A 14,712-nucleotide genomic window follows, 5' to 3' on the forward strand; every position below is an offset into this window, starting at 1 on the left:
GAGAAGGACATCAATGGGTCATAGGGTCATATGAACAGACTTGTAAAGTTGCAGCTTGTAACATTGTCTACCTCGTTGACTTCAACTCTGCTTTTCAACCAGTTAGGAGTTTCAAGCAATCCCACTATGCCTAAAGAAGCGAGGTTGAGGAAGACTGCTCTAACTCAGCTGAGATCTCTAAAGAAGAGTGTCTCCGGTGACAAATATGTCTAATAATGTGTTTGCTTTTCCTATTAATGAACTAAACTATGAAGAGGAAGCCAAGAATTAAGTAGATCAAAAGGATCAGGGGCTGAGAACAAGGTCACATATATGCTCAAGAATGAATTAAGCCCCAAACCAGTCAGTCAGTAGGATTTAAAGTAGAAGAAAGCATCACATGGCCCAGATTCTTCTAAAAGACTCACCCTCTTTATACCTTGATCAAGACATGCTTAGTGTTATGAGTTGAGAACCAATGAATGAATGAATGAACGACCGACCATCCATCCATCCATTCACCATCTCATCCCTCCCTCTCTGTAGACATTCAGTGCATTCACCATTCTGTGTATGCTGAATTCTGTTGGCTGAATGCTTACATTCCAATCTTCAGCAATTTCCATTGAAAAAAGGATTTGATTTAGGAAAAAAAGCTGAAAATATCTGGATTCAATATCTGGAATCTTGGCAAGTCCTTAGCAGGAGGAACTACTTTTTACCAGAAATGATAATCTTCTGGTAGTGTAATGTTTGTTTTATAACTTTCACAGAGTTGCACTTTAGTATTACTTTTCCGACTTTCCCAACATTAGCAACAGAGTAGTCCCCAAGGCAAATAATTATCAAACATATGCAGTGGAGCAAGCAGTAAAGGACACTTCCCGGTGTACTCATGTGTTACCACCTCTACATAAATTGCATTGGTTGCCAGTAAGTTTCTGGGTGCAATTCAAGGTGCTGGTTACCACTTTAAAGCCCTTCATGGCGTAGATCTTGCTTATCTGAGGGACCATCTATCTCCAGTGGCTTCTACCAGCCCAGCATGATTTGGGCAGAGTGGGTCTGTTCTAGGTCCCTTCAATTAAATGCTGTCATAAGGGATCAAGGAAGTGTTCCTTCTATCATAGCCCTCGTCCTCTAGAAATGTATCCTCCACCCCAAGACAATGACAGTGTCTTTTTCTTGGAGCTCCAGAAAGGCCTTAAGGCAGGGGTGTCCAACCTTGGCAACTTTAAGACTTGTGGACTTCAACTCCCAGAATTCCTCAGCCAGCAAAGCTGGCTGAGGAATTCTGGGAGTTGAAGTCCACAAGTCTTAAAGTTGCCAAGGTTGGACACCCCTGCCTTAAGGCCTGGCTGAGCTCCTAGTCCTGAAGGTTAAGGGACTGCTATCTATTGGTCCTGTTCACGCCCATCTTAATTTTGTACTGTCTGTAATTCTAATTGTTGTAGCTTGAGCTGCTTTTTTCTGTTAAGTTTTACTTTCAACTGTTTTCTGGGGATTTTGTAAGCTGCCCAGAGTTTGGTTGTGGGCCTGGTCCTTTGGAATGCCCTCTCCCCTGTGGACATATGATTTCCATGTTGATAGCTTTCCAAAGCAGTTCAGAACAGAACTTCATTTGGAGGAGTTTGGGTCGTGTCACCATCTTAGTTGGCTTACAGATTATCTAGATTATCTTAATTCAGTTGGTATTCTTTTTAATCATTGGTTTGAGAATCTTTTTTAACTGTGCAGTTTTGTTGTGTACTTTTTCCTGTGAACCAACGAGAGACCTTAAGGATCACGGAGGCCTATAAACGGGGTTAATAAAGAAATATTTTCATACCTTTGTATTTAGGATGGAAAGGATAGGTTGTTCACAAGAGAGCAATTTTCCAGATATCCCTTGTAAATAATTGGAGACCATCAAAATCACTTTCACAAAAACTCACCGTAAAGTTCAGCAAATCCATTCATAGGCACTCGTGACGTCCCAGTTACAAATTGCAAGAGCCGGATACGTTTTTCAGCATCCATCAGTAAAACAGCCTATAAAACATATTATTATGGAAGTTGATGAATGAATTACCAGTGAATCTCACACCCACGGGCTTACTGCTTTTAATAAGGACTTTGCAAGTGGTAAGGAAATTTGAGAACAGGCTGCAATTTTTTTTTTTTTTTAAATAAATAAAGCGGTCAAATGTTGGGAGTTAAATAGCACAGCATCAGAATGAATCATTGTTACCTTCCAAAACCACTGAATGACAGGGTGGTTTGGACAATATCCGTTCTTGTAGATTGCGTGTTGCCTCCAGTCATTCACATCAACATCGCCAAGACCGCACATCAGCAACTGTGAAGGAATGACATTGTTGAGAAAGGAAATCAGGACATGGACTATGAGCATTTTTTGGGCTTTGATTAAAGAAAAAAAATGCATATATTTTTATTTCTACTTGGAAACCACTTCTGGATTTTGTGCTTGAGGCGGGAAAAAAAATGAAACTTTGATTTTGGTTACAAATTGTTTCAGATAGATTTGTTGTGATAGAAATGGCTTAATGCCATATTTTACTCCACTGAAGGAGTTGGAAGTCAATGCCCCTTTTTTCCTTTTTCCATTGCTGTCATGCACCTGTCGGAGTCCGAATCCGAGGAGGAAGACGAACAGCTGACAGGGAGTGGGAGTGAACAGCTGACAGGGAGTGGGAGTGTGGCTCCGTTGGCTGTGGAGGAAACTGGGGAAGGGCAAAATCCGGCTGGGCAGAGCAGAGGAGAGGTAGAACAAGGGAAAGGGAATTCAGAGGAAGACCCAGGCCCACCCCCTCTTCATCCTAGGGCACACAGGGAGAAACAGAGAAGAGAGCAATGTAGGTTGCGTGGCTTACGGGGGAGGAAAGGGCCCTGATTCCATTCATTAGCCACACCTGGGAATGAGAGTTTAAAAGAGATGCAAGCTGAGCGCGGTGTCTGCTGGGAACAAACGTGAGCTTATCTTGTGTTGACTTTGGTTATCTGCGTTCCTTACATCCTCTCAACCGTGTTACTACCTTCATGTCTGGCACTCTTTCTCTTGTTCTGTTGGACTAATTATCTCATCTTGCCTTGACTGCATTTACAGCTTTTGTTGACCACGTCTTGGACTTTATTCTCTGCAGCCAAAGGCTGTTCCTGGGAGAGTTTTTCTCCAGCCCAGAAGGTAACCAGGACATTGGGGGCAAAGTTGGAGCTAATAAAGGGATTCCTACTGATTATCTGACTGTGCTGCCTTTGTGCCATGCCCTGGGTCATCACACTTGCTTTCCTCCAATATCCACTTCCCTTTTTCCTTTCCTAATTTCCCTAATATTTGCTTTTGCATTCTTTTTGTATGTCATATTATAAATTAATAAAACTATGTAAACATGTTATGAGCATTTTTGCCTATTACAGAGTTGTGATCAGGGAAGTATATACATAGGTACAGTATATACCATATGCATATGTGTATATTAGTCTTGCAATCCTTGTAGATTATGCACCAGTCAATATTTTGAAGCCTTTCTCTTTCAGTAACATGCATAAATAGAACTGTTTTACCTCTATTAAACAAGAAAAAAATAATAATTTCAGAGCAAACATTGCAACACATTAGTCTCAGTTAAAATACAAGCTCACATATAGTAACAACAAACAATCCTTTCTGTGTCCCAAAGATACTTTTTTTTTCAAGAGGCAAATGGACTTTCTTGTTTTTTCTTTGAAGACGTTTCGCTTCTAATCCAAGAAGCTTCTTCAGCTCTGACAGGATAGTGGGGGATGGAAGAGTTGAAGAAGCTTCTTAGATGAGAAGTGAAAACGTCTTCAAAGAAAAAAACAAGAAAGTCTTGTTGCCTCCGGAAAAAGCACCTTTGTGACAACCATGACCTGGATGATTGAGAACCTCTACAGAATCCTCTCTGTATTTACTGAGTACTAAGGATTACTATATTATTGTATACGGGACCAATATATTAATTTTTATTTATTAAAGTTGCATAACTGCCCATCTCACAAAAAGTGACTTTGGGTAACACTTAATATTACAGGCTGTGGCAGGCTGCATGAATTCTACTAACTTTTTTTCTATGGAAAAAGAACAAAACTTCTTTGTTTAGTTCATTTGTATCTTTTTTTTAAAAAACATTCCTTCGAGGAACATAAAAATTTGAAAACCACATTCTAAGTTTGTTTCCTTCATTCCTCTTTTATCCCCTGCATACTATGTTTTATTTGATCCATACACTGGAAAGCCATACAGTCATTGCTGCTGTAAGCCCAGCTTTTACTTTTACCTGCTTAACTAGGAGTAAGTAGGTGGGAATGTAGTGAGATAATTTTCTGAGTAAAATCTTACATCTGTCTGTGCAGATCAATTTTGCATAATTCCAGCTAAGAAGCTTCAGGGAAGCAATTACACATGATCATGTGATCGCCATATAAAAATCTTCTCTGTTGGTTTCCCCAGAAAGTCAATAGAGAAGCAGACAGGGAAGATCAGAAGGTTCTGCCACCTTCCAAGAAAACTCCCTCTCATCTCTAGGGGCAGCTGAAAATGCTTCACTCCAAAATCCAAACTGGTTTTTCAGTTGCAAGGAGAAAATCTTCAGAAGCCAAGCAGTCCTAAGGCCCTTGGGCACTGTTGTGGCCCACCAGTGGCCAGCGAAGCTGGCGGCAGACTTGAACAGTGAGGAGGTTGGGGAGGAACATAGGCCAGTCCTGGAATCTGGGGAAGGCTCCGATGAGTGCTCTGCATTGGAGGCAGAGATGGGGCCAGGGCCGTCCGACAGTTATCACCTGCCTTCAGTGGGGCAGAAGAACAGCTGGAGCCTGTTCCCGATGTGCGCATGCACAGAGCTGCCAGGAGAAGGGAACAATTAAGGAACAAGGGTCGACTCGGGAGTAAAGGCACAGGTGGACAATGAATGGCCCCCTCCCATAGGGAATAAAGAGGAGCAAAAAGGGGAGTGGTTTTTGCAGGAGACAATTAGTTCATTCATTTAGATTTGTTCCCGACTCCTTGTCAAGTATTTTTGCTTGTGCTTGGAAGCTATCGGCCTGGCAACTCTCCAAGCCTGATAAGGTCTGTGATTGTAAATCACTCTTGAAAGACTGTTTGCCAGGACTTTGCTGGATGTGAATGAGAGGAATTCATAGCCTAAATAAAAAGGGATTTTGTCAGGCTGAGGAGTCTGCTTCGTGATTTTGTGAAGCCTAGGTCAGAACAGGCACCTTCCCTGAACTACTCTCTCGTGCCTTTGCTCCCTTCCCAACTGGCAGCACCTGTGGCTTGCAAGTTCCTGCCAGCTTTGCCATGATTATGGGAAGCTGCAGGAAGGTGATTCACTTAATGATTGGAACATTCATTTAACATTGGCAATGGGGACTGCCTGGATTGCTGTCATTAAGTGAAGCAATTGCACTTGATGACCACTTACCAATGGCAATCCCAGTTCCCAATTGCTGTCATAGGTCAAGGACTACCTGTACAGGATTGGGCTATGGCTTGTTTTATTTTTTGTAAGTTGCTTAAATATTTAGCTGGCAATAGGAACTTTGAAAAATGCTTGTGCGTTCTTAAAAAGACTCATCTAGAGCAAGAGAATTGTAGGATGGTTATTTATGCATGGAGAAATCTTTGCAGAATTTAGGCCAATACGTTTTTTCCCCCTCCACTAAAGACATGCAAGGATCTTTCAAACTTGCTTCCACCAAAGAAACCTCTGGCTTAAAGGCAACATCAAAAGGCAACCAACCTCCAGTTCGTTTTCATCGAAAATTTTAATTAAGTCTGTGGGCAGGAGTTCTATAAATCCCTGAAACAGGAATGGGGAAACAAGAGAGAAAAACAAATGGATTTCAATACATTTTAAATATATTTACAGATTAACAGAGTTGGAAGGGACCTTGTAGGTCATCTAGTCCAACCCCCCCCGCCCAAGCAGGAGACCATTTCTGACAGATCGGAGTCCAATCTCTTCTTGAAAGTCTCAATTGATGAAGCTCCCATAACTTCCAAAGGCAAGCTGTTCCATTGGTTGATTGTTCTTACTGTCAGAAAATTTCTGCTTATTTCCAGGTTGAATCTCTCCTTGTTCAATTTCCATCCATTATTCCTTGTCTGGCCTACAGGCGCTTTAGAAAATAGCTTGACCCCTTCCTCTCTGTGGCAGCCCCTCAAATATTGGAAGACTGCTATCATGTCTCCCCTGGTCCTTCCCTTTCACTAGACCAGCCATGCCCAATTCCTGCAACCAGGCATTGTATGTTTTAGCCTCCAGTCCCCTAATCATCCTGGTTGCTCTTCTCTGCACTTTTTCTAGAGTCTCAACATTTCATTTATAGAATGGTGACCAAAACTGGATGCAGTACTTTAGGTGTAGTCTTACTAAGGCTTTATAGAGTGGTATTAGTACCTCCCTTGATCTTGATTCCTGTGTTAATGCAACTTAGGGTTGCATTGGCTTTTGGGGATGCTGCTGCACACTGCTGGCTCATATTTAGCTGGTTGTCCACTAAGACTCCAAGATCCCTCTCACAGTGACTGCTATTAAGCCTGGTTTCACCCAGTCTATATGGGTACTTTTGGTTTTTCTTGCTTAAGTGTAGGACTTTACTTTTCTCTACATTGAATTTCATTTTGTCACATCTCATAGTTTAGCACTGCTGATGCATTTTAGCAAGTAAAAGCTCAGAGGAGAGCTACAACAAATCGCTTTAAATTCAGAGAACTTGGGAGATGTGGGGAAAAAGCGAAACACTGGAGGTCTGGGGAAAAATTTTTGTTCTGTAATCTCAGACACTTAGGCAGCTTCCACAGGGAGTTGCTCATCCTTGCCAAGAGTAATTCCATGTGACAGATTGTGTGCATTCAGCTCTGCCATGGGTTCGGGTTCCTAGGTCTGTTTGAATTGGAGCTAAAATGGTTTATGCCAATCAACGAGGAAAGAAAGAACGACAGGCAACCTTCACCCCATTTCTTCTGCTTCTTGAATCGGAACATAAAGAATGATCATGCAGAGAACTCAGAAGGATTTGGCGGTGAAGGAATAACTGTGATTTTTAAGATGAAGTTTGGTGTTCTGAGTAATAAGCATGGCTGGGTCCCACCGCAATGGACAATTTATTCTCTAGGTCATAATTTTATTTTTGAAGGCAGGGCACTAATTTCCTACTCCTGCCTCCCCAACTTTCCCCACAGAATTCACTGTCTTCCTTTGATTGCAAGGAAGTGGAAAGAAGAAATGGAAAATGGCTCCATTGAGCTGAGGGAAGAAGGAAGGGAGGGGGGGGGGATGCAAGATATTCATCTAGGAGTTTATATGAGGACATATGAAAAATCATACAGCACTGATTTTTCATATGCGTTCACATAAACTCCTAGATGAATATTTTGAATCTCTCTCTCCCTTCTCTGTCTCCCTCCTGTCTTTTCCTCCCTGCCTCCCTCCTTTTCCTTCCTTCCTTCCTTCCTTCCTTCCTTCCTTCCTTCCTTCCTCCCTGCCTCACTCCCTCCCTCCTTTCTTTTCCTCCCTCCCTCCCTCCCCAGAATGGACCAGGTGGCAAAGACAAACAATGTATTGTCTGTGAAATATCTCACCTCAAGAAATGCATTCATCTGCTTTTGAACCCTGCTGACAAATCTCCATTGGATGACTAAGCTACAGGACATACAAGAAAAATGCAACACTTCATTAGGACAAAACACAATTATTCAAATAGCTTAAACCACTTCCCCTAACTTTATCTGGGTTTCCATTTTGACCTTCAATAATCTTTCATTTAACTGAAATGAAAAAGTAAATAAAAGAGATGAGGCAAATACAACCTTCACATTTCAAGGTCCGATTTTACTATCTACAAAGCACATGAATACATAGAGCATCTGGGTAATTCCTAAGATATTCTTTTAGAGTCCAGTGGGATGGTTGTAGAATATTATTGATGAATTTAAAGGAGTAATTCAAAGCGAGTTCTGTTCCATTTTTATATCCGGGTATTTAAATAAGATTTGCTTATGTCCCTTAAAGTGCAAGATATAACCTTTTCAAGAAGAGATTTGCAGTGTAGAGATGGCCTGAAATTAGCTTCGTGTTTTCTATGAACTCAGTGCATTATATTCATTTAATAAGAATTAAAAGCTATATTTAATAGCAATAGCACTTAGACTTATATACCGCTACACAGTGCTTTATACCAAGAGGAGAGATCATCCTGATCATGGAAAGGCTCTTTCCATAATTTCCCCTTTGAGTGGGGCCAACGATTTCATTTCAACACAAGATTATTTATCGAAGCATTTAAATCTTACTCAATGCAGCTTACAATTTTGTGCTCTATTTTAATTACAACAGGGTTTGCCACTTCATCGATTTAACCTGCCCTGGCATCTATAATAGTGAGGAGGTATAAAATATTTTAATAAACAAACAGAAACAAATGAACATGGAACTGGGATGCCCAAGTCTACAACTGCTTCTAAAAGAGTCTAAATTTATATGGTTTCTATGGTAGTCTTCTTGAAATCCATTTTCACCTTCTAAGCCATCCCAATTGCTAAAACTTAAACTGACAAAGTAAATAGTTTTTTTTAAAAAAACTTACTCTATATATTCCCTTTTATTTTCATTTGTGACCATGATTTCTGACCCGTTTGGCTTCAAGTCAACTTGATACGTCTGCAAAGACAGAAAGATAGATAAATAGACTTATTTTAGAATGATTAAACTGGTTAGTTAACAGACATTAATTATACTTTGAAATGTACCATTTCTTGCTCTTCTAATACATTTTTTTTTACATATAATGGGGATCAAGCTATTTATAGAAGATTCTGATTTTAAATATCCTTTCAGTTATTTAATTATTTTAGTTGTTATTGACAAAATGTTCTGGGCTTAGGTTCCAAGAAGAGTTGAACAGATGTAGTATAATTGATCAATCCGAATCAAGCACTGTGTTTCATTAACAAGCTAAAGGGGAGACAGATTGGCATGTCATCTGCTCTGTTATAAAAGGATTAACAGCATTCCCTAGGGACATCAATGGCAGTTTTTGGAATACCAGTCAAGTACTGTTGGGTATCTCTGCAGACCCAATAGAGCTGTTTTGTTTTAGCTGTAGGATTAAAAGAAAATGGATGGCTTAAACATCTTCAAATAAAGCCATGAATTCCAAAGGAAAGTGTGCTGATCACGGGCAAATGTTTCCTAGGTTGTTTTTTTTAACTGATAAGCAACAGGTAGACATCTGTACGTACATTTATAAATTCAGTTTTACACAGTAACAAGAAAAAAAAAAAGTACATGTTGCAATTTTTGTTGTTTAAAAAGGCAAATCTAAAGCAATGCATTTGAATAAAAGTTGAGTCACACATGCTGCATGAAATGAGCCTTAACTATGTTTCCAACACACACACACACACACAAGATGAAATACCTAAGAAAGGCATAGTCTACTGGGCACATTTTCAGCAATTAATTAGCCAAGATAAATAGAAACCAAGAAGTACAGAACTATAGCTAGCAAATAAAGAATACCATACAAGGAGTTAAAGAAACCAACCATCTAAAATATAACAGGACGCCAAAATTTTAGACACTGGGCACCAGATCCCCATTTCACATAAGGTAACAATTTGTTATTTTTTTTTTTTTTTAAAAAATAAGCTGCTTAAAATTACATGGTGTTTTATTTGAAAATGGAGTGGTTGTGAGACTTAATTATCTTAAAATATTCTGACCATTTAAAATTTACTGTTTGAAAGTCGGTGGGATCTATCAAGGGATATTACAGGTTCTCAACTCCCAGAATATAAAAATAATACGCCAGACAAAATTTGTTCTACATATCAACCTCCCAAAAGAAAGTTGGTTTAATCCAAGGGTCTTCAAACTTGGTAACTTTAAGACTTGTGGACTTCAACTCCCAGAATTCCTGAGCTAACATGACTGGAGGAAGAATTCTGGGAGTTGAAGTCCACAAGTCTTAAAGCTGTCAAGTTGGAAGCACCCTGGTTTAATCCAAGGAAAGGGGTTGAAGAAACGAGTTAGACTGCAATCTAAATCTAATTTCAAATCAGTTTCAAAGAAGAGTATTTATTTGAAATAACCAAGGTACAACATTACACATTATGGCATGGATGCTGCAGCATTTGAGCGGTGTGGTGGCCTAGAGGTGGAGCTCTCGCCTCACAATCAGGAGGCTGTGAGTTCGATCCTCAGTTGAGGCAGATATTTCTCTCTCTGGGCAGGATGCGAATATATCTGCTAAATATAGCTCCGCACTGGTGACAGGAAGGGCATCTGGCCAGTAAACACTCAGCTCCATTCAGCTGCCCAGACTCCACCTTGCAAAGGATTATGGGGTTGTTAAAAGATGATGATGATGATGGATGTTGCAGCATTACATTTCCAAGGTTGCGAATAATCAACATAGTTAAGGGATTTGTCTGAGCAGGCTTCTCATCCTTCAGGGAAAAATAAATGTTTTGAGAAGCTCAGATAAGCAAACATGCATGCATTTTGAATTTAATATTTTTTATTCCCACATTGTGGGAAAGCTCCAAATTAGGTGTTAAAAAAACACGTTACCCTGTCATGGCAACCTAATTATAAAGAAATATAATCACGGGCATGCTTTTTTCCTCTGTTTCAGGTCTGAAATAAAAAACTGACCTCAAAAGCAAGGTACAACAACAACAAAAACCATAACAACTGCAACAACAATAGCCCATTGGAGATGGGTAGGTAATAAATTCAAATTAATAACAATAATTTATTTATTGTAAAACTTATGTGCCTATAACATCTACCATGCATTCTAGTCTTCCATTAAAACATTCATCTTCACAATGAAGGAAGCTACAATGGCTACTTTTCCAAGTTCATCACAAGCTTACTCATCTGTGACTTCAGATGTGGCAATAAGCTGTTGCTAAGGTACATTCTGACTAATAAGTTTTTTCTCAAATTACAGCATTTCACAGGAACATCAAGAGTGCCTGTTAGCTTGTGGGGGTTACCCAGGAAGGACATTTTCATACCTGACATTAAACACTGGCAAAGTTAACTAACACATATCAAGCTTCTTAATGAGAATAATTCAGAGAGAAACATTACCGTGATACAATCTCCAGGAAATGTAGAAGTGAGATTTATATAAGAAGCTTTTAAAAGAATCACAAGTTTTAACTTGCAATGTTTACTTCCTTGTTCTATGTAAAAGAATATTCAAATCCAATAGTTAAAGGTTTAAAAATCTGTTCATGACTAAGGTAGAAAAACTTGGACTGAATGCCTTTGCTTTGAAGGACTGAATGATGGCAAGAGTTTTCAAATGTTGGGATTACAAAATATAAATATTTCTTCTTGGGAAAGAAATCACACATTTTGAATAATTACAATTTAATCAATATATTGGGGACACAGAATATATTATTTATTGAATATTCTTTCTTCCTCCTGTTTTATATTATATAGATAGCCAGTTTTACATAGTGATTAAAGTAGCAGACTAGAAATTGGGAGACCATCAGTTCTTGTCCTCCCTTGGCCATAAGACAACTGGGTGACTTTGAGCCAGGCCCTTTCTCTCAGCCCTAGGAAGCAGGCAATGGCAAACCACTTCTGAAAAAACCTTGATAAGAAAACTGTAGGGACTAATTTAATCAACATTGAAACCAACATTTTAGAATAATGAAAGAAAGCTGCTGGAATAACATGAACATACCTGTCCAAAGTTTTCTTCATCTATGCAAAACATGAGATCCAGTTCTGTGGGATCATTTTCCAGAATCCATTTCAAGGAATTATAATATTCACTATCCTGCAGGAAGAACATTGTTTTCCATTAATCAATTCTTTTTGGAAATGTAACATTAATATATTTTATTTATTTATTTATTTGATTTGCCAATTGTTTACAAGATAATAAGTATAAGAGTATACATAGTTGTGAATACATGAAATGGGTACATATATGAAAAATAAAAGAATAAGAGAAACAATAGGACAGGGACGGTAGGCACGTTGGTGCGCTTATGCACGCCCCCTACAGACCTCTTAGGAAAGGAGTGAGGTCAATAGTAGACAGTCTAAGGTTAAAGTTTTTGGGGTTTGGGGAAGAAACTACAGAGTCAGGTAGAGTATTCCAGACATTGACCACTCTATTGCTGAAGTCGTATTTCCTGCAATCAAATTTGGTGCGGTTTACTTTGAGTTTGTATCTATTGTGTGCTCTTGTGTTGTTATGGTTGAAGCTGAAGTATTCACTGACAGGTAGGACATTGCAATGTATGATTTTATATACCATGCTTAAGTCAGACCGAAGACGGCGTAATTCAAGGTTTTCTAGTTCTAGAATTTCAAGTCTGGTGGCATAAGGTATTCTACAACGAGTAGAGGAGTGGAGAACTCTTCTTGTGAAATATTTCTGGACTTTCTCAATTGTGCTAATATCAGATACGTAATGTGGATTCCAGACTGATGAACTGTATTCGAGTATTGGTCTAGCAAATGTTTTGTATGCTCTGGTTAGTAGTGTGATATTACCAGAGAAAAAGCTACGTAGGATTAGGTTAACAACTCTTAATGCCTTTTTGGCTATGTAGTTGCAGTGGGCTCTAGCACTTAGATCATTAGAGGTGAGTATTCCAAGGTCCTTTACAGAGCTTGGGTCATCAACAAGTTCTTGATTATTCAGCTTGTATTTTATTTTCTGATTTTTTTTGCCAATATGTAAGACAGAGCATTTATTTGTTGAGATTTGAAGTTGCCATTTGTTTGACCATTCTGATACATATTGAAATGATACATATTGAAAGACCATTCTGATACATATTGAAAGATGTCTACCAGCTAATTTATTTTGGCTCAACCAACTTGGCATATACCTAGTATTCTTAAAATGTGTCACAAGGTGGATAAGGTGAATGTGATAGAAGTCATATAATCAGGGATTTAGTTCTTTTACACAGCAAATATAACTTCTAAATTGGTCATTTGAATCTTTCAAATGTCAGATAGCCAATTTGAAAACCCATCAAATGAATCATTTTCATTATGCTTCTGGGCTTCTTCAACAGCTGCTTTCTCTTGCCATTAATCCTATTAGCTACTCGGAATTCAACACAGTGAACTATTTTTATTTTCTAAAAGTGAAATAATGAGATTGAATATTGTAATACAGGCGGTCCTTGATTTGAAACTGTAGTAGAGTCCAGAACTTCTGTTATAAGTCATGGCAGTCGTAAGTCAAGGCACGCAATTTTATGATCTTTTTACAAAATGGTCATTAAGCGAACACTGCAATCATTAAGCGAGTCAACCCACCTATGGGTGGGTTTTTGTTTTGTTTTTTGTTGGAAACTGACTGAAAAGGCCAGCAAAAAACCGTCATAAATCATGTTACATGACCATAGATTGTAAAGGTAAGATGGCTGCTAAGCGCTCGGAATGTGGTCATACGACCACGAGGGGGGAGGGTTTACTATCGTCAGAACTCTGGAACCAGATTGTAAAAACAGTTTGGGAGAGTCCTTTGTAATTTCAAGTGACTGGTCGTTAAGCCAGAACTACCTCTCCCTCCATTTTTTTTTTTTAAAAGGATCAATGTAGTATTGGGTAAATTGACACGAGGTTGATGTATTGCACACAAGATTGAATACCACCCTTGTCAGGTTTCCAAGTGATGAAATATGTCTTAGGTGGCTCTATTCTCTCTTTGATGAACCCGTATAAGGCCATCCTGTGAAACTATTGTGTAAGATGATTTAAACATGAGTCCAAGCACATTTTCATCAGTGCATCCAAATGCTTGAAGTGAACAGGATAATTATATTCTTCACCCTTTATTAAAAGAGTGCTAAATTTATTCAAGAATCCTAAAAATGCTCATTATTTTCTTTCATGGAAGTGCTTCGAGCAGCTGTCAAACTTCTAATTTAAAAAAAAGCCTTATGAAAATATTTTGCTACTTGTTTCATTTCATGCTGAATCTAATCATAATAGAAATTTGAAATTGTTACCTTGGTAGGTGTATTTTTTTTAAAGAGAGTTAGAAAGTAAAATCTAAGCACTACCTATCCCTGATTTCATGATACTAGTCAAGCATCAAACGTTAGAGTTTCTGGGAAATAGTGACATTAAAAAAAAAATTCTCCACAGAAGAAGCAATATACATAATTGAAAATGTTAATAGGGTTTCCAGGATTTACTCACCACAGATTCCATGTCGTTTAGGGTTATTGGTTTTCCCAGCATCATCTTATAAAAGGGCCTAATGAAAAAACCTGTGCACAAAAGAACAAAGTTCAATTAAAAATGGTTCCTTCTTATAAATGACCACTTTACTATCTACAACAGGGCTGTCAAACTTCCGGTCCGTAGGCTGGATGCATCATGCATCCGGGGGGGGGGGAAATCCCGATACGTCATATGACGATGTTCGTGACGCCGTGAGTTTGACACCCTGATCTACAAGATTTGGTTTTAATGAATTAAAAAAAAATGAATTGTGGACCTAGCTCTTAATTTATGAGTTGATTAACCTGAGGTGTGTGTCAGAAAACATCCATGGAGTTACATTTCTTGAAAATCCAGAAAGGAATGAGCAATTTCTAATAGGAATCAAGTGAGAAGAAAAAGTTATATTTGTCTGAGTTTGGGGATATAAAATATTTCTTGTGTGTGTGTTTGTGTAGCAACAGAGAAGAGGAAAACAGCTTCAAAA

At 38.7% G+C, this 14,712-nt stretch overlaps 1 protein-coding gene across 18 annotated transcripts in view; it reads right to left on the minus strand.

Annotated features, from left to right (window-relative positions):
- NEDD4L (NEDD4 like E3 ubiquitin protein ligase) overlaps positions 1-14,712 on the minus strand; it is a 308,711-nt gene that overhangs the window by 6,002 nt on the left and 287,997 nt on the right. For all 18 annotated transcript variants that reach the window (XM_087958568.1, XM_087958569.1, XM_087958566.1 and 15 more), the window contains 7 exons: positions 14,202-14,272; positions 11,713-11,808; positions 8,587-8,660; positions 7,583-7,643; positions 5,739-5,798; positions 2,210-2,317; positions 1,914-2,010 (listed from right to left, as the gene is read on the minus strand). In XM_087958568.1, the coding sequence (XP_087814694.1) occupies positions 1,914-2,010; positions 2,210-2,317; positions 5,739-5,798; positions 7,583-7,643; positions 8,587-8,660; positions 11,713-11,808; positions 14,202-14,272 (567 nt within the window). The remainder of the gene's footprint in view (positions 1-1,913; positions 2,011-2,209; positions 2,318-5,738; positions 5,799-7,582; positions 7,644-8,586; positions 8,661-11,712; positions 11,809-14,201; positions 14,273-14,712) is intronic.

Source organism: Notechis scutatus, chromosome 2 (assembly GCF_049901735.1).
Source record: "Notechis scutatus isolate UNSWTSFEM ecotype Mainland chromosome 2, rNotScu1.2, whole genome shotgun sequence".
Classification (NCBI taxonomy): domain Eukaryota; kingdom Metazoa; phylum Chordata; class Lepidosauria; order Squamata; family Elapidae; genus Notechis; species Notechis scutatus.